Source organism: Anolis sagrei, chromosome 10, assembly GCF_037176765.1.
Source record: "Anolis sagrei isolate rAnoSag1 chromosome 10, rAnoSag1.mat, whole genome shotgun sequence".
Lineage (NCBI taxonomy): Eukaryota > Metazoa > Chordata > Lepidosauria > Squamata > Dactyloidae > Anolis > Anolis sagrei.
This window is the reverse complement of record NC_090030.1, coordinates 20,292,908-20,314,796: the sequence shown is the minus strand read 5'-3', so window position 1 is coordinate 20,314,796 and position 21,889 is coordinate 20,292,908. Positions and strand designations below refer to the sequence as shown.

At 45.1% G+C, this 21,889-nt stretch overlaps 2 protein-coding genes across 3 annotated transcripts; both read left to right on the top strand.

Annotated features, from left to right (window-relative positions):
• Positions 1-251: 251 nt before the first annotated feature.
• On the top strand, positions 252-10,556 carry HDAC8 (histone deacetylase 8). 2 transcript variants are annotated; one of them, XM_060756177.2, is made up of 11 exons: positions 283-453; positions 1,223-1,275; positions 2,421-2,551; positions 3,659-3,800; positions 4,747-4,859; positions 4,946-5,023; positions 7,201-7,309; positions 7,558-7,730; positions 8,092-8,186; positions 9,352-9,457; positions 9,638-10,556. In XM_060756177.2, exons 1-11 carry the CDS (start codon positions 364-366, stop codon positions 9,658-9,660), a joined length of 1,113 nt encoding a protein of 370 aa, XP_060612160.2. In that variant the 5' UTR covers positions 283-363; the 3' UTR covers positions 9,661-10,556. The 2 variants fall into 2 exon arrangements, with proteins under 2 accessions (XP_060612158.2, XP_060612160.2); XM_060756175.2 differs by lacking the exon at positions 9,638-10,556 and having other exon boundaries at positions 252-453; positions 8,088-8,186; positions 9,352-9,440.
• Positions 10,557-12,570: 2,014 nt separating this feature from the next.
• On the top strand, positions 12,571-21,296 carry LOC132762913 (small ribosomal subunit protein eS4). Its single transcript, XM_060756160.2, has 7 exons — positions 12,571-12,652; positions 17,216-17,293; positions 18,421-18,601; positions 18,744-18,841; positions 20,448-20,619; positions 20,860-21,017; positions 21,126-21,296. Exons 1-7 carry the CDS (start codon positions 12,650-12,652, stop codon positions 21,225-21,227), a joined length of 792 nt encoding a protein of 263 aa, XP_060612143.1. The 5' UTR covers positions 12,571-12,649; the 3' UTR covers positions 21,228-21,296.
• Positions 21,297-21,889: the final 593 nt, after the last annotated feature.

The window sequence follows — 21,889 nt, the reverse complement described above, 5'->3', positions numbered from 1 at the left end:
CCACAATATGTAGGATTACAATGCCCAGCTCTTTAAGCCGCTCCTCATAGGGCTTGTTCTCCAGACCTTTGATCATTTGAGTCGCCCTCCTCTGTTGTCAATATGGCCTCAGTTGGCAGGGCCCTTTTCCTGTTCTCAGCATTGCCACCCCAGCCTTTGCTTTCCTCGCCATTGAAAGGTCTTGAAAGCAGAAAAGAGGAACCACGCTTCCTAGAATGTCCCGCAGGAAGTTCCCAAGTGGCTGCGTCCGTCCGCCGGAAGTGGCCGGGTTGCAACGCACGCCCCCGTGTGGACGGCCCGAGGAGAGGAAAGAAGGAATTAAAGAAAGAAGGAAGAGAAGAGGAAGGAGAGTCCGGGTCTCTTATGGCCGCCGCTCCGCCGCCGCCTCCCTGCTACGTTTATAGCGCCGAATATGTGGCGCGATGCGACGCTCTCTGCAAAGTGCCCCAGAGGGTGGGTCAGAGGGAGGGATGGCAATGGAGTCAAAGGCCAGGAAGAGTCTTAACCAGGGATGGGCAAACTTGGGCCTTCCAGGTGTTTTGGACTGCAACTCCCACCATTCCTAACAGCCTCAGGCCCTTTCCTTTTCCCCCTCAGCCGCTTAAGCGGGCCTGAGGCTGTTAGGAATGATGGGACTTGCAGTCCAAAACACCTGGAAGGCCCAAGTTTGCTTATAACTAATCTAAACAGTAGCAGTACTTCCTAGTGTTTATGTGGCATCTCCTTTACAGTCCAGTGAGGTTTTTGAGAGGCTGGAGATGGCCATCTGTCGGGAGGGATCGGATTGTGTCATCCTGCCACGAAAGGAGTTGGATTGCATCGTCTTTGGGGGTCCCCTACGACTCTAGACTTCCCCAGAGTCCTTTCCTTGAGGTTTTGCTGGCACCTTCCTTTGTTACAGAAGGGGCTTGGATTGGAAGTCTCTGCCCCGGAGTGTGGTGGAGGCTCCTTCTTTGGAAGCTTTTAGACAGGGGCTGGATGGCCATCTGTCAGGGGTGATTTGAATGCAATATTCCTGCTTCTTGGCAGGGGGTTGGACTGGATGGCCCATGAGGTCTCTTCCAACTCTTTGATTCTATGATTCTATGGGGGTCTCTTCCAACTTGATGATCCCTGTTATGGCCTGATGTGGAGAGTGTCTTTGTGACCACTTTTTTGTGTGTCTTGTTTCTTTGGATGCCTTTGTGACCAGTTCTCTCCCCTGTTGTCCCTTTCTTTTTAGGCCAGCATGGTTCACTCCTTGATCAAGGCCTACTCGCTGCTGGATCACATGAGGTAGGCAGGCAGGCAACAGCTGGGTGGGTAGGATAAGTGTGTATGTGTGATCTCTCTCTCTTTCAATCAATCAATCATATCTATGGTCATTTATCTATGACTGGATGGCCATCTGTTGTGAGTGATTGGATGGTGTCTTCCTGCCTGACTGAAGGTATTGGACGGGATGGCTTTGGAAATCGCTTCCAACTCTAGGAGAAATATACAGTATAATTTCTCTTTCAGTTACATCTATGGTTGTTTATCTATGACCCAATGGCCATATGTTGGGAGTGATTGAATGATACCTTTTTGCCTGGCTGATGGGACTGGACTGGCTGGCATTTGAAATCCCTTCCAACTCTAGGAGAGAAATATAATTTCTCTTTCAATTACATCTATGGTTGTTTATCTATGGCTGGATGGCCATCTGTTGGGAGTGAATGGATGGTGTCTTCCTTCCTGACTGAAGGTATTGGACAGGATGGCATTTGAGAATCCCTCCCAACTCTAGGATTTGTGTGTGTGTGTGTGTAATCTCTCTCTTTTAATCACATCTATGGTAGTTTATGGCTGGATGGCCATCTATTGGGAGTGATTAGATGGTGTCTTCCTGCCTCGTGAAAGGGATTGGACTGGATGGCCTTTGGGAATCCCATCCAACTCTAGGATACAGTGTAATGTTCATTTGTGGGATTAACATAACTCAAAGACCACTGGATGAATGGACACCAAATTTGGACAGAATACATGTATCAGGCCAACGAGTGACCATCACTCATAAAAACACTGAAAAACACAGCAGAAGAGACTTAAAAAGGCAACCCCCCCCCAAACCATAACAATGCATGTGCAAAACCACATATATACACGAACACACATATATACGCATATACACAAATATATACACATACACATATGTACACACACAAATACACAAACTGGGCCAAAGCAATGTGTGGCAGGGGACGCCTAGTATATATATATATGTGTGTGTGTGTGTGTGTGTATATATATATATCTGATCTCTCTTTCAATCACATCTATGGTCATTTATCTATGGCTGGATTGGATGGTGTCTTCTTGTCTGGCTGAAGGGGGTTGGACTGGATGGTCCCTTGGGCCCCTGAGCACTGGGCCTGGCTTAGCTGCTTGCTCTTCCCCAGGATCGTCCAGCCCAAAGTGGCCTCTATGGAAGAGATGGCTGCCTTCCACACAGATGCCTACTTGCAGCACCTGCAGAAGGTCAGCGAAGAGGGCGATGACGATGACCCGGAGTCTGTGGAATATGGACTAGGTAAGGAGACCGATGGCGCAGTGGGTCAAACCCTTGTACAGGTAGGACTGAAGACCAACAGGTTGGAGGATCGAACCTGGGGAGAGCGTGCATGAGCTCCCTCTGTCAGCTCCAGCTCCCCATGCAGGAACACAAGAGAAGCCTTCCACAATGATGGTAAAACATCAAAACATCCAGTCATCCCCTAGGCAACGGCCTTGCAGACGGCCAATTATCTCTTATTAGAAGCCACTAGCAGTTTTTCAAGTCGCTCCTGACATGGGGAAACTTTCTTTGTGTTTTAAATAGATTTTAAATATACCCTTAATGTGCTTCTGACACAATAAATAAAAATATTATTAAAGATAAAGTTTTCCTCTGACATTAAGTCTAGTCGTGGCTGAGTCTGGGTGGTGGTGCTCATCTCCATTTCTAAGCTGAAGAGCTGGTGTTGTCCGTAGACACCTCTAAGGTTATGTGACCAGCATGACTGCATGAAGCGCCATTACCTTCCCACAGAAGTAGTACCTATTGATCTTCTCACACCTGTATGTTTTCGAACTGCTAGGTTGACAGGAACTGGGCTAACAGGGGGAGCTCATCCCACTCCCTGGATTTGAACCACCGACCTTTCGGTCAGCAAGTTCAGCAGCTCAGCGGTTTAACCCATCGCGCCACCGGGGGGGGGGGGCTCTCAAAAAAAAGTATTACTTTATTATAATAATTCAATGCTGCATTAAAACAATAAAACATACAAAATACATTATACATTAAAATCATTAAACGGAAATATATAAATACATTTAAATAAGCAGTTAAAACATAGCACATAGTCCTGAAATTATAGTCCAAAAGCAGTTCCAATCATCTTGACTTTGTAGCTGTATATTGCACTGTAACAACTCTTCAAACGCTTGGTTCCATAGCCAAGTCCTCACTTTCTTTCTAAAGGACAGGAGGGAGGTAGCCAATCTAATATCGCTGGGAAAGGAGTTCCACGGCCATGGGGCCACTGCTGAGAAGGCCCTTTCCTTCATCTCCACCAACTGCACCTGCAAAGGGGGTGGGACTTAGAGTAGGGCCTCTCCTTCCACCCATGGTATCCCCCTTTCCCTCCGGTTTTTCCAGGTTATGACTGTCCGACCAGTGAAGGGATCTTTGACTATGCAGCAGCCGTGGGAGGGGCCACTATCACAGCTGCCCAGTGTTTAGTGGATGGCAAGTGCCAAGTGGCCATCAACTGGCAAGGAGGCTGGCATCATGCTAAAAAGTAAGAAATGTGCTTGTGTTTCGTTAATTTATGCCGGGGCAGGATCTACCCCCCCCCCCCCCCCCCTTATCTCTTTATGCTACACTGTGACTGGTCAGACCATCAGCTTGCACAAGATGGCATTCTCCCTTTCCTATATACCTTTTTCATTTTTATCTCATCCAGTGTTTTATCATTTTATGTTGTACATTTGGTTTGCCCATTGTGTTTGATTTTTCACCTTGTTATTTTGCACTGTTTTATTTTACTCTTATGTTTTTATTTTACTGTGATGATTTGTTGTGTTGTTCTGTATTTATTTTGCTGTTATGTATTATTGGGCTTGTCCTCATGTAAGCCGCCCTGAGACTGCTTTGAGGAGATGGTGGCGGGGTATAAATAATAATAATAATAATAATAATAATAATAATAATAATAATATTTGAAACACAACAAGATGAGTCCACAACAGACACTCTGCTGGCTGTTGAATTGGATCACACGTCGGACACTTCCCAAGAGTCTAGGACTGTGTAATGTATTGGCGAATAATGTGTGCGGATCCCAGTAAGGTGGCCTTCTGCAGCTGGCAGATGGTAATTTTGTCAGCGCCAATTGTGTTTAAGTGCAGGCCAAGGTCTTTAGGCACTGCACCCAGTGTGCCGATCACCACTGGGACCACCTTGACTGGCTTGTGCCAGAGTCTTCACAGTTTGATCTTTAAATCCTCATATCGTGTCAGCTTTTCCAGTTGTTTCTCTGCAATCCTGCTATCACCTGGGATTGTGACATTATTATTATTATTATCATCATCATCATCATCACCATCATCATCATCATCCTGGCCTCATTTTTGCTCTTTTGGGTGCTCTAAAATTAGCAGAGCATCAAAAAATCAAACAGGATACAAAAAGTTGAGCATATTTTGGCTCAGAAGTCCTTCTCCACCCTCACCCTTTGTTTCCAGAGATGAAGCTTCCGGCTTCTGTTACCTGAACGATGCTGTCCTGGGCATCTTGCAGCTGCGGCGGAAGTTTGAGCGTGTCCTATATGTCGACCTCGACCTGCATCATGGGGATGGTGAGGATTCATATGCTGGTCACCCACTGAGTCTCTTCTGCCTTTCCTCCCACCTGCTGAGTTTTTTCCCATCTTCCCCAAAACAGGTGTAGAAGATGCCTTCAGCTTCACCTCCAAGGTCATGACAGTGTCTCTGCACAAATTTTCACCTGGTTTTTTCCCAGGTAAGTGATCAGTTCTAAGCAAGTGCTTTGGACCAGGATTCTGGGAGACCGAGGTTCGAATCCCCACTTGGACACGAAGACACACTTGAGAAGATCCCTCTTTCAGCCTCAAAGGAAGGCTAGCATAGTAACAAATCCCCTGAAGAAATCTGGCCAGAGAAAATCTAGCATGGGGTCACCATAAACTGGAGTTGATTCAAAGGCACACAGTGACAAAACCATCTGTTTAGTTGATTAGCTCTCACTTCCTATGGTTTCTCTTTGCACTGCCAACCAAAATTTCCATCTCCCTTTTCTCTTGACTGTCTCTGCTCTGTGCAAGATCCCAAAACCCTTGAGGGATCTCTTGGAGGTCGAGTGAAGACGCAACAGCTCTTGCTGAAGGTCTCTGGATGCAGTTTCATAAGAGTGCTGGGAAGCCCTTGCCCTGCTTTTGTGCTCCACCTTTGCTCCTTGAGGGACTTACAGAGCAAACCATGGTGCTGTGCTTCGTGGCACAAAGCCACCCTTCCTGACACAAGGCTGTTGGGCGAGTGAGCTTATTAACAAAAGACCCTCCTCATCTTTGTACAGCAGAGTAACTTATTATTAGCAGTGTGACACAGCACTGGTAGCCAAAAGTGATAAAAAGAACAAAAACACACAGACCGATGTTACATCTTCTATAGAAGACTGCTCTTTATAGCAAAATAATACGGTTGCATTTTTTACAAGAACAACACAAAGTTGTTTACACTTCCTTCTTTGCTTCCACGCTGGGCTTCTTTCTCATGCAGATAAACAGCCTTGCTTTCACAGAGCCTCTTCTCACACCAAACTTACACAGGAGCTTCACACAGTAGCCTTTTACACACAGCAGCCTTCACACTGGAGATTTACACACAATTATTATTATTATTATTATTATTATTATTATTATTTATTAACTTTATTTATACCCCGCAAAATCTCCCGAAGGACTCCATGCAGCTTACAAAGGCCAAGGCCGCCGACAACAACACTCAAGGCCTTCTACCTGGGGCTTCTCTCATTGAATCCTTCTTACACCAGGCCTCTCACACACTGAGGCCCAGAAACTCTGAGGCCCACCTCACACCGAGACCTACCAACACTGAGGCACTCTCATACAGAGGCAAACTAACACTGGAGCCTTCTCACACTGAGGGGTTCTCATACTGAGGCTTCTCCCATACTGAGGGCAACTAACATTGAGGTATACCAAGCTACAGGCACACCTGCTTATATTGAATTGCAGCTTTTGCTGATTCATTGCATCCATTTAACCCTTTCAGTGCTTGACTCACATTTTTGTAATTTAAAATACCTAGTTAGTTTTTTATTATTTTTATTTAATCCAATAAGCCTTTATTGGCATATACATAGCCCGTTCTTCTGGGGAGGCCCTTCTTTCACCCCTGCCAGTCTCACAGACTCGCCTGGTGAGTACAAGGGAGAGAGCTTTTTCCTCTGTGGCTCCCCGACTCTGGAACTCAGTACTTGGAGAGATTAGGAAAGCCCTTACCCTAGAAACCTTTAAAAAGAACCTTAAAACCTGGCTCTTCCGCTGCACATTTGATGAATAGATTTACATCCTCACACTAGTGTTTAGCCTCAACGTTTTTTTGTCATTGGAGTACATTCCCCCCTTGTGGGAAAGCTTGGTTCCATGACCTTCACTATAATGAGCTCTCCTTCCCAAATAATCTGTTTTTGTTTTATCTCGCCTGAGTTTTTAATCTGCTTTTAATCAGCCTTTCTTGTATCCATTACATGTAGCTTGCCCATTGTTATTGTCATTGTGTTTATTATAATCTTATATTGCTATGTTTTCATTTGTTTTATGTAATTATTGTTTATTATTTGCATTTTCCGTTTTATTTTATGTAATTGTTGTTTGGGCTTGGCCTCATGTAAGCCGCACCCAGTCCCCATTGGGGAGATGGTGGCGGGGTACAAATAAAGTTTATTATTATTATTATAGCAATATATATATATATATAATACAGGACAAGCTGTAGAGAAGGGAACTTCACATTTGCTACCCATTCAGTTTACAGACTTCGTTCAGGAATTGTAGTTAGTTTTTTAATATTAATAGTTAGTTTTTTAATATTTCTGACAAACGCCACCCTTCCCAACACACTCCCTTCATGGCCTCCTGTGTACATTTTGCATAGGAACAGGAGACGTGACGGATGTGGGCCTGGGGAAGGGGCGCTACTACAGCGTCAACGTGCCCCTCCAAGATGGCATCCAGGATGAGCGATACTACCAGATCTGCGAGACGTAAGCCTTTCCATCCAGCAGCCCCTGAGGGGTAATGGGTCTTTGGGGATAAAGGTCTTCCTTCTGGGGCGTCATTAACTATAGCAGGACATTTGGTTTGGAGCACAGAGCGATGGGGAGTGGAATGTGGGTGTGAAGGGTGTACTTTTGTCCAGACTTCATTGGAAGTGCCCTCCTCATGGGCATATCTCATGGTTACAGGTTGCTCCCTATCCCTCTCTCCCTTCCACCTCTGCATACCCTTGTAGGGTGTTGAAGGAAGTCTATGCTGCATTTAGCCCCGAAGCTGTGGTCCTGCAGTTGGGGGCAGACACCATTGCTGGAGACCCCATGTGCTCCTTCAACCTGACCCCTGAAGGGATTGGCAAGTGCCTGCGGTACGTCTTGCAATGGCAGCGCCCAACCCTCGTCCTGGGAGGAGGTGAGTGGCGAAGGAGGAAGGGGTGCTGCTTGGGAGACCCTCGCGGTCCAGTGGGGATTTGCCAGCACCAGCTGTTTGATTCCTTCTTCCTCATGGACACCCAGAGCTCTTGACTTTGGATGGCTGAAGCAGTGCCGGTTTCTTTGAGCAGCCATCACTCTGGTTCTTTGCCCAGTTCTGCTATATGCCCCTGGATCTTATTTTCTGTGGCTGGAAATTATTTGAGTGTTTCAGTCTTTGAGTGATGCAAAAGGCCGTCTGCTGGTCTCACAATGTGCTCCTTGAGTTCACCTCCCATTCTCTCTCTCCCTCTCTTTCTCTTCTTCTTCTGGACTTGGTGACCATTTGCTCCTGGAGACAGGGGGCTACCATCTTGCCAACACGGTCCGGTGCTGGACTTACTTGACTGCAGTCATTCTAGGGAGAACGTTATCCTCAGAGATCCCGGATCATGAGGTAATGGTCCCTTCTTCACCAACTCAGTGGGAGACTTAGGTGGGACTTGAGAGGCCAGGATCCGACCCTACTTCCCCTCCCCTTCTCTAGAGCCCCCAGAAACACCTCCCCTCCTATTTCCCAGGAGCCAATGGTTCTCAACCTGTGGGTCCCCAGATGGTTTGGCCTTCAACTCCCAGAAATCCGAACAGCTGGTAAACTGGCTGGGATTTCAGGAAATTGTAGGCCAAAAGACCTGAGGACCCATAGGTTGAGAACCACTGCTTTTATTTATTTATTTTATGAACAGCCACAGACCCGTACCTAATATTATTGTTGCCTGCCATAGCATTGCACTTAATTCCTGGGCCCCCTAGAATTTTTGGGCTTGCACAAATCTTGGCCCGGACTTTAAAAATTTTTAATTGCCTTGAAGAGGCAGGATTATTTATGTGTGTTTTATGGCGACAATTTTTATGTTTATATTTTGTTTTGTTAATCTTATGGTTATGTTGTTTTTTACTTAGTATGTTTTGTGATGTTACCTGGTGCCCCCGGTGGCGCAGTGGGTTAAAGCCCTGTGCTGGCAGGACTGAAGACTGACAGGTCGCAGGTTCAAATCTGGGGAGAGGCGGATGAGCTCCCTCTATCAGCTCCAGCTCCTCATGCGGGGACATGAGAGAAGCCTCCCACAAAGGATGATAAAAACATCAAATCATCTGGGCGTCCCCTGGGCAATGTCCTTGCAGACAGCCAATTCTCTCACACCAGAAGCGATTTGCAGTTTCTCAAGTCGCTCCTGACCCGACAAAACAAAAAACAAAAACCTGGGAACTGCTCCGAGTCTCCTTGGGGAGATGGAGCAGTATATAAATAGTTTTATTATTTATTTATTTCCAATATTTATATCTGACACTTCTCACCCCCCCCCCCCCCCGGTGTGTGTGTGTGTGTGTGTGTGCTCAGGGCGGCCTCACAGAAGCACCATACGATCCCAGCATCATAAAACATTCAACAATAAATTAAAAATATTTTTAAAAATAGATTAAAACACGCCTATTAAAAATCCAAGTCTGGGTCAATTCATTGTCACAAGTTGCTTAAGTCTTCTTTCATTTGCTTGCCGTTCAGTGGCCGAACGCTTGGTCCCATAGCCTCTTGAGCCTTCCCACTTCCTCTTTTGTAGTTCTTCACAGAATATGGCCCAGACTACGTCTTGGAGATCACGCCAAGTTGCAGACCTGACCGCAACGAACCGAAGAGAATCCAGGAAATCCTCAGCTGTATAAAAGGTGAGCTGTTTGAAAACTTAGGGCCATTTCCCCTAAATGGCCTGCTGTCCCTTTTTGGGTTTGTGCTGTGCACCCTTTGGACGCCCTGATTAGTGCTGCTGCTCCTTGAGGATGGAGGGGGTGGGCAGAGGGCCCCCACGTTAGAAAAGGATGCCTCTTTGAGCGTTGCTCTGTTTACAGGGAACTTGAAACATGTGGCGTAGCAGTGCCTGCTTCCTCTATGAGAAATGTCTCCTGGAACAGAGTGCAGCTTGGAAGTAGTCAGCAGCAGATGGAGGATTCTGGAAATTGTCTCTGATGAGGCTCCTGGAGTCATCATCATCCCCGGGCTCATTGGGGCCCACTCACCCGTTGCAGCTGCTACCGTTGCCGTTTGGTACCTGCTTTTCTGATAGAGCTGTTTCTCTGGAGGAGGCTGTGATGTACCTGAGCTGGGAGATGCTGCTTGTGACTGACATCACCAGAGTCTAGGTCTTTGGGGTGACAGTCTACCCTCCAGTTAGGGGTTCGAAAGTTGAAAAACTTATCTAGGAATCTCTAAATTCTCCTTCACAACTCTGTGGGCAACTTCCCTCAAATGTTGATCATAGAATCGTACTGGAGGACCTATAGCAGTTATTCTCAACCTGTGGGGTCCCCAGGTGTTTTGGCCTTGGACTCCCAGAAATCCCAGCTAGTTTACCAGCTGGGAGTTGAAGGTCAAAACGTCTGGGGACCCATAAGTTGAGAACCACTGACCTAGAGAGACCATTGTACTCAAATCTGCAAATAATCAGATCTCCACAGTTTATGCTGCAGTGGTTCTCAACCTGTGGGTCCCCAGGTGTTTTGGCCTACAACTCCCAGAAATCCCAGAAATTCTGGGAGTTGAATGCCAAAACATCTGGGGACCCACAGGTTGAGAATCACTGCTATACTGGAAATATGAAGGGCTCATGGTAAATCGGTCACTGTTGAGGGCAACTGAACAGCAGGAGGAAGTGGAGAAAGTGGGTCTGGGGGAAGCTCCTTTCCTCTTTTATTGCCTTTGTCCACTCCCAGGAAGAAAGCTGATTTTAAAAGTTGTTTTGCCTTGAAAATAAAACTTTTTTTGATATAATTGCTGCCTGCTTTATCTGTTGTTCCCAGCCACTTACCACCACTCAGATCTTTCCTGCCCTCTGTTTTGGGCTCATTCTGGTGCCACTCTGCTCCCTTCCTTGCGTGGTTTCCTTTGATTTTGGAGTTGTAGTTCACCTACATCCAGAGATCACTGTGGACTCAAACAATGATGGATCAGGACCAAACTCTACACGAATACTCAATATGCCCAAATGGGAACACTGGTGGAGTTTGGGGAAAATAGAATCTTGACATTTGGGAGTTGTAGTTGCTGGGATTTATAGTTCACCTACAACCACAGAGCATTCTGAACCCCACCGACGATAGAATTGGGCCAAACCTCCCACACAGAACCCCCATGTGGGCCACAGCAACACATGACAGGGGACGGCTAGTCTATATAAATAAAAATGTAATGTTTGTTTGTGGGATTAACAGAATTCAAAAACCACTGAACGAATTGACACCAAATTTGGACGCAAGACACCTAACAACCCAATGTATGTCCTTTACTCAAAAGAATTGATTTTGTCATTTAGGAGTTGTAGTTGCTGGGATTTATAGTTCACCTACAATCAAAGAGCATTCTGAACTCCACCAATGATGGAACTGAACCAATCTTGGCACACAGAACTCCCATGACAAACAGAGAATACTGAAAGAGTTTGGTGGACATTGACCTTGAGTTTTGGAGCTGTAGTTCACCTACATCTAGAGAGCACTGTGGACTCAAACAATGATGGATCTGGACCAAACTCTACACGAATACTCAATACGCCCAAATGGGAACACTGGTGGAGTTTGGGGAAAATAGAATCTTGACATTTGGGAGTTGTAGTTGCTGGGATTTATAATTTGCCTACAATCAAAGAGCATTCTGAACTCCAACGTTGGAATTGAATCAATCTTCGCACACAGTTCTTCCATGACCAACAGAAAATAATGGAAGGGTTTGGTGGGCAGTGTCCTTTGATTTTGGATTTGTAGTTTACCTACATCCAGAGATCACTGTGGACCCAAACAATGATTGATCAGGACCAAACTTGACACGAATACTCAATATGCCCAAATGTGAACACTGGTGGAGTTTGGGGAAAACAGAATCTTGACATTTGGGAGTTGTAGTTGCTGGGATTTGTAATTCACCTACAACCACAAAGCATTCTGAACCCCACTGACGATATAATTGGGCCAAACCTCCCATACAGAGCCCCCATGACCACCAGAGTGGGCCACAGCAACGCGTGGCAGGGGACGGCTAGTAATAGATAAATAACTTAGGTCTTGGGCTTTTGTAGGTTTTGCGGGCTATATGGCCATGTTCTAGAGGCATTTTCTCCTGACGTTTTGCCTGCATCTATGGCAAGCATCCTCAGAGGTAGTGAGGTCTGTTGGAATTAGGAAAATGGGTTTATATATCTGTGGAATGGCTGGGGTGGGGCAAGGAGCTCTTCCCCGCTGGAGCTAGGTGTGAATGTTTCAACTGACCACCTTCATTAGCATTTGAAGGCCTGGCTGAGCCTGGGAAAATCTTTTGTTGAGAGGTGTTAAGATGTGCCTGGTTGTTTCCTCTCTGCTGTTTTGCTGTTGTAATTTTAGAGTTTTTTAAATACTGGTAGCCAGATTTTGTTCATTTTCATGGTCTCTTCCTTTCTGTTCAAATGCTAATGAAGGTGGTCAGTTGAAACATTCACACCTAGCTCCAGCAGAGAAAAGCTCTTTGCCCCACCCCAGCCATTCCACAGATATATAAACCCATTGTCCTAATTCCAGCAGACCTCACTACCTCTGAGGATGCTTGCCATAGATGCAGGCGAAACGTCAGGAGAAATGCCTCTAGAACATGGCTCTATAGCCCGAAAAAACCCACAAGAACCTACTGATTCCAGCCATGAAAGCCTTCGACAATAACTTGGGTCTTGCTGCCAAGAAATCCACATTTTTCCTGGTCTGCACCACCACCGGCCAGTAGGTGCCGCTGTTGAGTGCCACCAGAAACAGCCCAGAAGCTCTGTATAGCCGCTCCAGGCCGTAGCACCGGATATCCGTCCAGTAGCGGAAGCGGCGGTCCTTTCTCGGCGGAGCGCAGCCATGGTGAGTACGCTGCTCTGAGCTCTCCTCCCGGGAATCCTTTGCCATCCGTGGGAACGTTTCGGCCGAGGCGCCCCGTTCCCGGCTGGGAGGAAGCGGAGGGCTTTGCCCGACCAGGGGCGCCGCCGTGGGCGAGAGGGGAGCTCCTCCTGAGCGGTTCCCAGCGTCGGATGCCCGTTCCCCCCCCTCCCTACCCCGATTGGGTGCTCTCGGAGGAGAGGGCCCTATTGAGTGCCCGGATGTAGAAGTGGACGAGCCGAGGGGGCCTTGCCACGAGGGCCTGCTGTGGTTTTGAATATTGAATATGTTTTTATGGATTTTAACTGAGTTGCTTTGAGTTTCCGGGCTGTATGGCTATGTTCCAGAAGCACTCTCTCCTGACATTTCGCCCACATCTATGGCATGCATCCTCAGAAGTTGTGAGGTCTGTTGGAAACTAGGCAAGGGAGGTTTATATATCTGTGGAATGTCCAGGGTGGGAGAAAGAACTCTTGCCTGTTGGAGGCAAATGTGAATGTTGCAATTGGCCAGCTTGATTAGCATTGAATAGCCTTGCAGCTTCAAAGACTGGCAGTTGTGAGGTCTGTTGGAATCTAGGCAAGGGAGGTTTATATATCTGGAATGTCCAGGGTGGGAGAAAGAACTCTTGCCTGTTTGGGGCAAATCTGAATGTTGCAATTGGCCAGCTTGATTAGCATTTAATAGCCTTGCAACTTCAAAGACTGGCAGTTGTGAGGTCTGTTGGAATCTAGGCAAGTGAGGTTTATATATCTGTTGTAATCTAGGCAAGGGAGGTTTATATATCTGTGGAATGTCCAGGGTGGGAGAAAGAACTCTTGCCTGTTTGGGGCAAATCTGAATGTTGCAATTGGCCAGCTTGATTAGCATTGAATAGCCTTGCAGCTTCAAAGACTGGCTGCTTCCTGCCTGGGGGAATCAAGGAACATGAAAGGCACTGCAGAATAATTCAGTCCAGAGAAGTCAGCCATAGCAGAGCACTTGATGAACCAATATAGACACAGCATATTATTTGAGGACATAGAAATGCTCGACCAGTCTAACAACCACTATGTCAGACTACACAGAGAAGCCATTGAAATCCACAAGCATGTGGACAATGTCAACAGAAAGGAGGAAACCATGGAATTGAACAAAATTTGGCTATCAGTATTTTAAAACTCCAAAATCAGGATAGCAAATAAAGGACAACACACACACACACAAACCAGACAGGAAACAATTAGGGCCAGCTGCTAATAATAATAATAGTAATAATAATAATAATGCTAGCAGAGTGATCTTGTCTGCTGTGAACTCATCTTGTTGTGTTTCTAATAATAATAACAACAATTGAAACACACAAGTAAAACACCTTAACCAGTTAAAAACATCAGATAAAAAAATACAACACAATTATAACACCTCCCAACAAAGGATTCCCCCAATAATAATAATAATAATAATAATAATAATAAACTTTATTTATGCCCTGCCACCATCTCCCCAAAGGGGACTCGGGGCGGCTCACATGAGGTCAAGCCCAAAAATGTAATACAATAAAATAAAATACAAAACAACAATAAAAATTACATCAGAACAAAATACATAAACTCACAAAATAAAATAAACAGTGCAAATTAACATAATAAAAGTCAAACAAATAGGGTGGGTTGAATAGACAAGATAGAATAATAAAATCCTGAGGGAAGAGCCCAAAAAGGAGGAACAATGGTGTTAAGCTTTCATTCCCCCAAGAAGGAAGCAGCCAGGCTTTCAAGCTGCAAAGGCTATTCAGTGCTAAACAAAGTGGCCAATTGGAACATTTACACTTGCCTCAAACAGAGAAGAGTTCTTTCTGTCACCCTGGACATTATTCCACAGATATATAAACCCCGCTTGCTTAGTTTCCAACAGACTTCACAATCTCTGAGGATGCCTGCCACAGGAGAGAATGTTTATAGAGCCCAGAAAACTCACAGCAACCCAGTGATTCTGGCCACGAAAGCCTTCAACAACAGATTTGAACTGATTTTTTAAATACCAATGATAATTAATTCTGTTTCGATATTCATATATTTTTAGATTTTACGCCATATTGAAATGCTTTTAATGTAAGCTGCTTTAAGTCTCCTTGTGAAGAGAAAAAGAGGGGGATAAAGAAATAACAACAATAAGAGAGTTCATAGAGGAAGCCATTGGAAGGAATGGGAGTTTGCCTGGGCTGCCTTGCTCCATGGGTCTCACACAAGCTAAGGGGATGACAAGGGCTCCAACTGTCCTCCTGTTACTCACACCACATTTATTGGCATACAACAACAAAATAACACAGGCATATATAACAGGAGGAAGTTACAGATAAAACAAATAAAGCATAATTAAGAGTTACTAAGTTCAAGAATAAAATTTGCTGCAGTCTTACAAAAGAATGCATCAGAATTATTTGGAAGATACAGAATTTTATTTATTTACAACATTTATATGTCGCCCTTCTCACCTCGAATGGGACTCGGAGCGGCTTACAAGATATATATATGTATATGTATATACATACATATATACATACATACATACATACATGGAGCCCCCGGTGGCGCAGTGGGTTAAAGCACTGAGCTGCTGAGCTTGTTGATCGAAAGGTCGCAGGTTCGATTCCAGGGAGCGGCGTGAGCTACCGCTGTCAGCCCTAGCTTCTGCCAACCTAGCAGTTCGAGAACATGCAAATGTGAGTAGATCAATAGGTACCGTTCCGGCGGGAAGGTAACGGCGCTCCATGCAGTCATGCCGGCCACATGACCTTGGAGGTGTCTACGGACAACGCTGGCTCTTCGGCTTAGAAATGGAGATGAGCACCACACCCCAGAGTCAGACATGACTGGACTTAATGTCAGGGGACTACCTTTACCTTTTTTACATACATACATACATACATACAATATATTACATTATTAGCATAGTACAATATCAGTATTAAATATTACTATATTGTACTATACCATTATATTTTAATATTATTAGTAATATTACATGTAATATAAATATATAATTATAATATTATTAGTATTATATTGCATTACATTATAATATTATAAATATATGTATATTATATTATTAGAATAGCACAAGAGACAAGGTGGAACTGTCCCCTGGCCCCCTTTCTCTTCACTCTGCCCCAGAGCAGCAGTTGGTATAACATATAAAACCTTTGCCATTGAAAACACTCTGAAAAAAATGGAATTCCTGTATTTCATCCATATATTGTATTTAGGGTGTACAAACAAAAAATAGTGAAGAATTTCAACAAAAACCAAGTTTAGAATGTCCCTCCTGTTGTGGATAGAAGAGGTGCCTCTGCCCACGAGAAAGTCACCTTGTGCAGGGTGGGTAGAGGGGTTTCTCAGACCCTGTGGGTCAGGAAGAGCAGGAGGCACCCTCTGGAGTTTGTCACCCCATTGAAGGAACCTTGCATCTGCTGAATTTCAGGTGGTTCTTGGGCAGAGGAGCCCTGGAAGGGAGGTGAGGCAGGCCTTGTGTTCAGGGGCCAGGCAGGGTTGTTGGAGGGGCTCCACACACTCCCATCAAGGAAGGGGCCAGCAATAGAGTGGCTGCTGTCTCTGGTTTGTGTAAGATTTTCCTTTAAAAAAAAAAAAAGCTCCTCTTGGGCCATTATTGTAGCCAAAATGTTCCATGCTTTCTTTGAATGGCAACTCATTTATTTATTTATTTACTGTGTTTATACCCCACCCCCTCTCACCTCGAAGGGAACTCAGAGTGGCTTACAAATTATATGTACATATAATATATTATATTACTAGCATAACACAATATTAGTATTATATATTACTGTACTGTACTATACTACTATACTTCAATAGTATTAGTAATAGTACATGTAATGTGAAATAATTATTATATTGTATTAGTATTATATTGTATTACAGTATTATGATCATGAACTCTGTTATGATCAATATTCGTACATCTATATAAATAAAAATGTAATGTTTGTTTATGGGATTATTTATTTATTACTTCACTCTTCTCAGCCATCAGGCGACTCAGAGCGGTTAACAACCAGTATCAACAACACAGTACATAACTCATAACTCCACTGGACGAATTGACACCAAATTTGAGCACAATACACCTAACAGCCCAATGTATGTCCTTCACTCATAGAAAACACAGCAGAAGAGACTTAAAAGCCAAAACATAAAATTAAAAATACATTATATTACAACGTATGCGCATAACCACATAAATACACATATATACACACACAAAACACATCTACACAGACTGGGCCACAGCAACGCGTGGAGGGAATGGCTAGTACAATATATTATATTATTGGCGTAGCGCAATAATAGTTTTACATATTACTATTTTTTACTTTACCACTATGCTGCAATATTATTAATAATATTACAAGTATTATGTAATATATAATCATTATTATATTATCATTTTTAGTATATTGTATTATGGTCAATATTATATGTACATACGATATATTATTAGCATAGCACAGTAGTAGTCCTTTACGCACTTCATGCTTTCCTGCTTTAGGCTCGAGGACCTAAGAAGCACCTGAAGCGTGTTGCAGCTCCAAAGCATTGGATGCTGGATAAGCTGACAGGCGTCTTTGTAAGTAGACAAAGACCCCTCGGGGTGATTCTCTCAAGCTAAATGCTGCCTGTGTGGTCTCCAAGTCTGTTCTTCAAAGTTCTCAGGGTGTTGCATTCTCAAGGGGAGAGTGGAGTAAGACTCTTAGTGGATCCCATTGTAAAGACCCTTTGTGGATCCCATGAGCTGCATATTTGTATTCCTACTGCGAGTGCAATGCTGACTTCTAGGTAGCCCTTTCTGTAAACGTGGAACCCTGTTGCCATCTCTTTATGGACAAGTATAAATACTTATAAAGAATGCTGGGAGAGGATGAGAGTAGCGGGGTTTGTAGCTACCATGTTTATGCATGGCCAATTACAGATACCTGCTTTGGCGCTTCCTTTTTGAACAGATAATATTGCTGCATATAGAGAGTCTCGTTTGGGGTTAAGGGGGCCAGGAAGTTGCCTGTGTGCCTTTAAATGGGACCCCTGCAAAGGGCCGGGTGGCTTAGACAAATGGTTTTAAATATGTTTATTTATTTCTTATTGTAAATTTGTTTTTATAGGCTATTGCTTTACATAGGCATATTGTTTTGCATAGTCTTTTATATAACGTAAGCTGCATTAGGTCCCATTTAGGGAGAAAAGCAGGATATAAATAGATTATGATGGTGATGATGATGATGATGATTTGAAACACTAGATGAGTCCACAGCAAACACTCTGCTGGCTGTTGTATTGGATCACACATTGGACACTTCCGAATAATGCATGCAGATCCCAGTAAGGTGGCCTTCTGCAGCCGGAAGATGGTAATTTTGTCAGCGCCAACTGTGTTTAAGTGCAGGCCAAGGTCTTTAGGCACTGCACCCAGTGTGCCGATCACCACTGGGACCACCCTGACGGGGTTGTGCCAGAGTCTTTGCAAATCCTCATATAGTGTCAGCTTTTCTAGTTGTTTCTCTTCAATCCTGCTGTCACCTGGGGTTGCAACATCAACAATCCAAAACGCTTTCTGTCTGAATTGGGAAGTCCCAGAATAGCTTGATGTTGTTGTTGTTGTTATTATTATTGGCTCCTGCTTGGTGTTACCCTGGCTTCTTTCTGGTAGTGTTGGTGCTCATTGTGCCAGAACCTTGCTTACAGTGGTCTTTGGGTTTTTAGGCTCCCCGACCCTCCACCGGGCCCCACAAGCTGAGGGAATGCCTGCCGCTCATCATCTTCCTCAGGAACAGACTGAAGTATGCCCTGACTGGGGACGAGGTGAAGAAGATCTGCATGCAGCGCTTCATCAAAATCGACGGCAAAGTCCGCACGGACATCACCTACCCTGCCGGCTTCATGGGTGAGCAGAATGAGGGGTGCCTCTCTGGGGTCTTAAAGGGGCGGCCAAAGGAGGAAGAGAATTCCAAAGACAGGAATGGAGAGGCAAGGAGTGGGTGCCTTGCAGTGGTTGAGTCCAATCCCTCCATTCTTCTCCTTGTCAGATGTAATCAGCATTGAGAAGACTGGCGAACACTTCCGCCTGGTGTATGACACCAAGGGCCGCTTTGCAGTTCACCGGATTACGCCGGAAGAGGCCAAGGTCAGTCCTTTTGGGGGGGCTTCGTGGTCTCCTTTGAGAAAGAGGGAGGCATCCTGGGAAATGGTATGCTATAAATGTGTTGGAGCTGACACTTGGCATCTGCATATAGAGAGAACTTGTTCTGAGGCTGGTTTTAGTGGTTGCCGTTAAATGGCAGAGTTAGTGGGGTCACAAGAAATATGCATTTGGGGGTGGTTCCCAAAGCAAAAAGTGATGAGGGGTGAATTTGTATGAATTTCCATAGGAAAAACTTAACGTCTGTTTAGGGACAGTTCTGAGGATGTAGTTATGATGGGAACGTGTTTCCTTGAACTTGCGCTAAAGCAATGTTTCTCAACCTTCCTCATGCCATGACCCCAAACAAAATTATTTTCATTGCTACTTCATAACTGTAATTTTGCTACTGTTATTAATCGCAATGTAAATATCTGATATGCAGGGTGTATTTTCATTCACTGGACCAAATTTGGCACAAATACCTAATACGACCAATAGGCACAAATACCTAATACTGGTGGGGTTGGGATTGATTTTGTCATTTGGGAGTTGTGGTTGCTGGGATTTATAGTTAACCTACAATAAAAAGAGCATTCTGAATCCCACCAATGATGGAATGGAACCAAACTTGGCACACAGAACTCCCATGACCAACAGAAAATACTGAAAGGGTTTGGTAGTCATTGACCTTGAGTTTTGGAGTTATAGTTCACCTACATCCAGAGAGCACTGTGGACTCAAACAATGATGGATCTGGAGCAAACTTGGCATGAATACTCAATATGCCCAAATGTGAACACTGGTGGATTTTGGGGAAAATAGACGTGACATTTAGGAGTTGTAGTTGCTGGGATTTATAGTTCACCTACAATCAAAGAGCATTCTGTACCCCACCAATGACAGAATTGGGCCAAACTTCTCACACAGAGCCTCCACGACCAACAGAAAATTTGATGGATCTGGACCAAACTTGGAACAAATACGCAATATGCCCAAATGTGAACACTCACAGAGTTTGGGGAAAATACACCTTGACATTTAGGAGTTGTAGTTGCTGGATTTTATAGTACACCTACAATCGAAGAGCATTCTGAACCCCACCAATGATAGAATTGAGCCAAACTTTCCATATAGAACCCCCATGCCTTGATGGGACTCGCTGGCATGACCCTCCCTCCAGTCTCACATGCTCCCCCTTGTCCACCCATGGTCACCATGCTGATATGTGTTGGGCACGACTGCTCTCCCGTCCTCACTTGGAGTCTCACAAACAGCCCTCCCCTTGGCTGAGAGGCTGGCCAATCATAATGAAGGAGGGATTTTGGTAGGAGAAAGAGAAGGACAGGTGGAGAGATCTTCATCCTTCTCTGCCAAATGGGTTCCTAAGACCATCATAAATATATGTTTTTTGATGGTGTTTGGTGACCCCTCTGTAACTTCTTTTGACCCCCCCCCCCCCCCCCCCGGGGATCCTGACCCCCAGGTTGAGAAATGCTGCTCTAAAGGCAGGTGCAAGGCTTCAGGGTTCACCCATGTGGCTCAGAACAGAGAAGGGCCTCTTGTGTGTCTCTTCCCTTTTGTTTATCTTCCCTATCCTCTGCTTTCCCAGTACAAGCTATGCAAGGTCAGGAAGATCTTTGTGGGAACCAAGGGCATTCCGCACCTGGTCACACACGATGCCCGGACTATCCGCTACCCTGACCCTCTCATCAAGGTGAACGACACCATCCAGATTGACCTGGAGACGGGCAAGATCACAGACTTCATCAAGTTTGACACAGGCAAGTGTTCAACATCTCCTCCGCCCAGGGATTGAGTGATGTTAGTGTCCTGAAGGGTTTCTTGGGGACAGACAAGTGTGAAGTTTGTGGTTTGGGATCTGAGTGCCCCCATTTTGCTTCGGCTGAGAAGGATTTGCAGGAGTGGAGTGGGTGCTCTGAGGGTGCTCTGGCTTCTCTGGACAGGAACATTCCGGGAATGGCTCTTCCTGATCTTTTCTTCCCTCTGCTTGTTCCCTTCAGGCAACCTCTGCATGGTGACTGGTGGAGCTAACTTGGGCCGCATCGGGGTCATCACCAACCGGGAGCGGCACCCTGGCTCCTTTGATGTGGTCCATGTGAAGGATGCCAACGGCAATAGCTTTGCCACCCGGTTGTCCAACATCTTTGTCATTGGAAAGGTAATGGGTATGGAAGGTTGGGCAAGAGGGGGCCGGTGGACGAGGGAGCGATGGTAGGAACAAGGCTCCTGTGTCCTCGTAGTAACGCCTCCTCTCAAACCCCTGCAGGGCAACAAGCCGTGGATCTCCCTGCCCCGCGGAAAGGGTATCCGCCTCACCATTGCTGAAGAGAGAGACAAGAGGCTGGCAGCCAAGCAGAGCAGCGGCTGAGCCCCCAACCACAGGTGTGGAACCTTCCCAGAGCTTCCTCTTTGGCAAATAAAACCTTTTCCAAACTTGGTTTTGGGCTTCTTTCCCTGCAGAAGTGGTGAGGGTGGGAAACCAGGAGTTCACCCTCTGTTTGGCAATATCCTATCTATGAAGGCAACGTGTCCTTCCACAGTGAGCCTCCTGCACGTAATGGCTTTTGAATGTTTTGTGTCCTGGGTCTCCCCACATGGCTCCTTCACCTCACTGCAGTGGGTCTTAATCTCTAATCTGGGAGACAGTTTGGACTCTTGTGACCAGAGGCCCCAGCCAAAATGGCCAAGGTTCAAGCATTCTGGGGAGCATAATCATTTGCATTGTTTATGCCAGGGGGTCTTCAAACTTTTTTAAACAGAGGGCCAGGCAACAGTCCCTCAAACTGTTGGAGGGCCAGGTTATAATTGCAAAAAAATAAAATAAAAAATGAATGAATTCCTGTGCACACTGCACATATCTTATTTATAGTGCAAAAATAATAATACAATAATTAAAATGAAGAACAATAACAAACATAAGCATATTAGTATTTCAATGGGAACTGGGCCTGCTTTTGGCTGATGAGATAAGATTGTTTTTGTTGTTGTGTGCTTTCACATCATTTCAGACTTAGCTTGACCTGAATGAGG

What these genes read in the sequence shown, in the direction of transcription:
- HDAC8 (XM_060756177.2), top strand. Translation starts at nt 364, where the DNA reads ATGGCCGCCGCTCCGCCGCCGCCTCCCTGCTACGTTTATAGCGCCGAA. An exon ending in TACTACCAGATCTGCGAGAC is followed by an intron (nt 7,310 to 7,557) that starts GTAAGCCTTTCC and finishes ATACCCTTGTAG; the next exon opens with GGTGTTGAAGGAAGTCTATG. An exon ending in CAGAGATCCCGGATCATGAG is followed by an intron (nt 8,187 to 9,351) that starts GTAATGGTCCCT and finishes CCTCTTTTGTAG; the next exon opens with TTCTTCACAGAATATGGCCC.
- LOC132762913 (XM_060756160.2), top strand. An exon ending in CTACCCTGCCGGCTTCATGG is followed by an intron (nt 18,602 to 18,743) that starts GTGAGCAGAATG and finishes TCTCCTTGTCAG; the next exon opens with ATGTAATCAGCATTGAGAAG. An exon ending in TTACGCCGGAAGAGGCCAAG is followed by an intron (nt 18,842 to 20,447) that starts GTCAGTCCTTTT and finishes CTGCTTTCCCAG; the next exon opens with TACAAGCTATGCAAGGTCAG.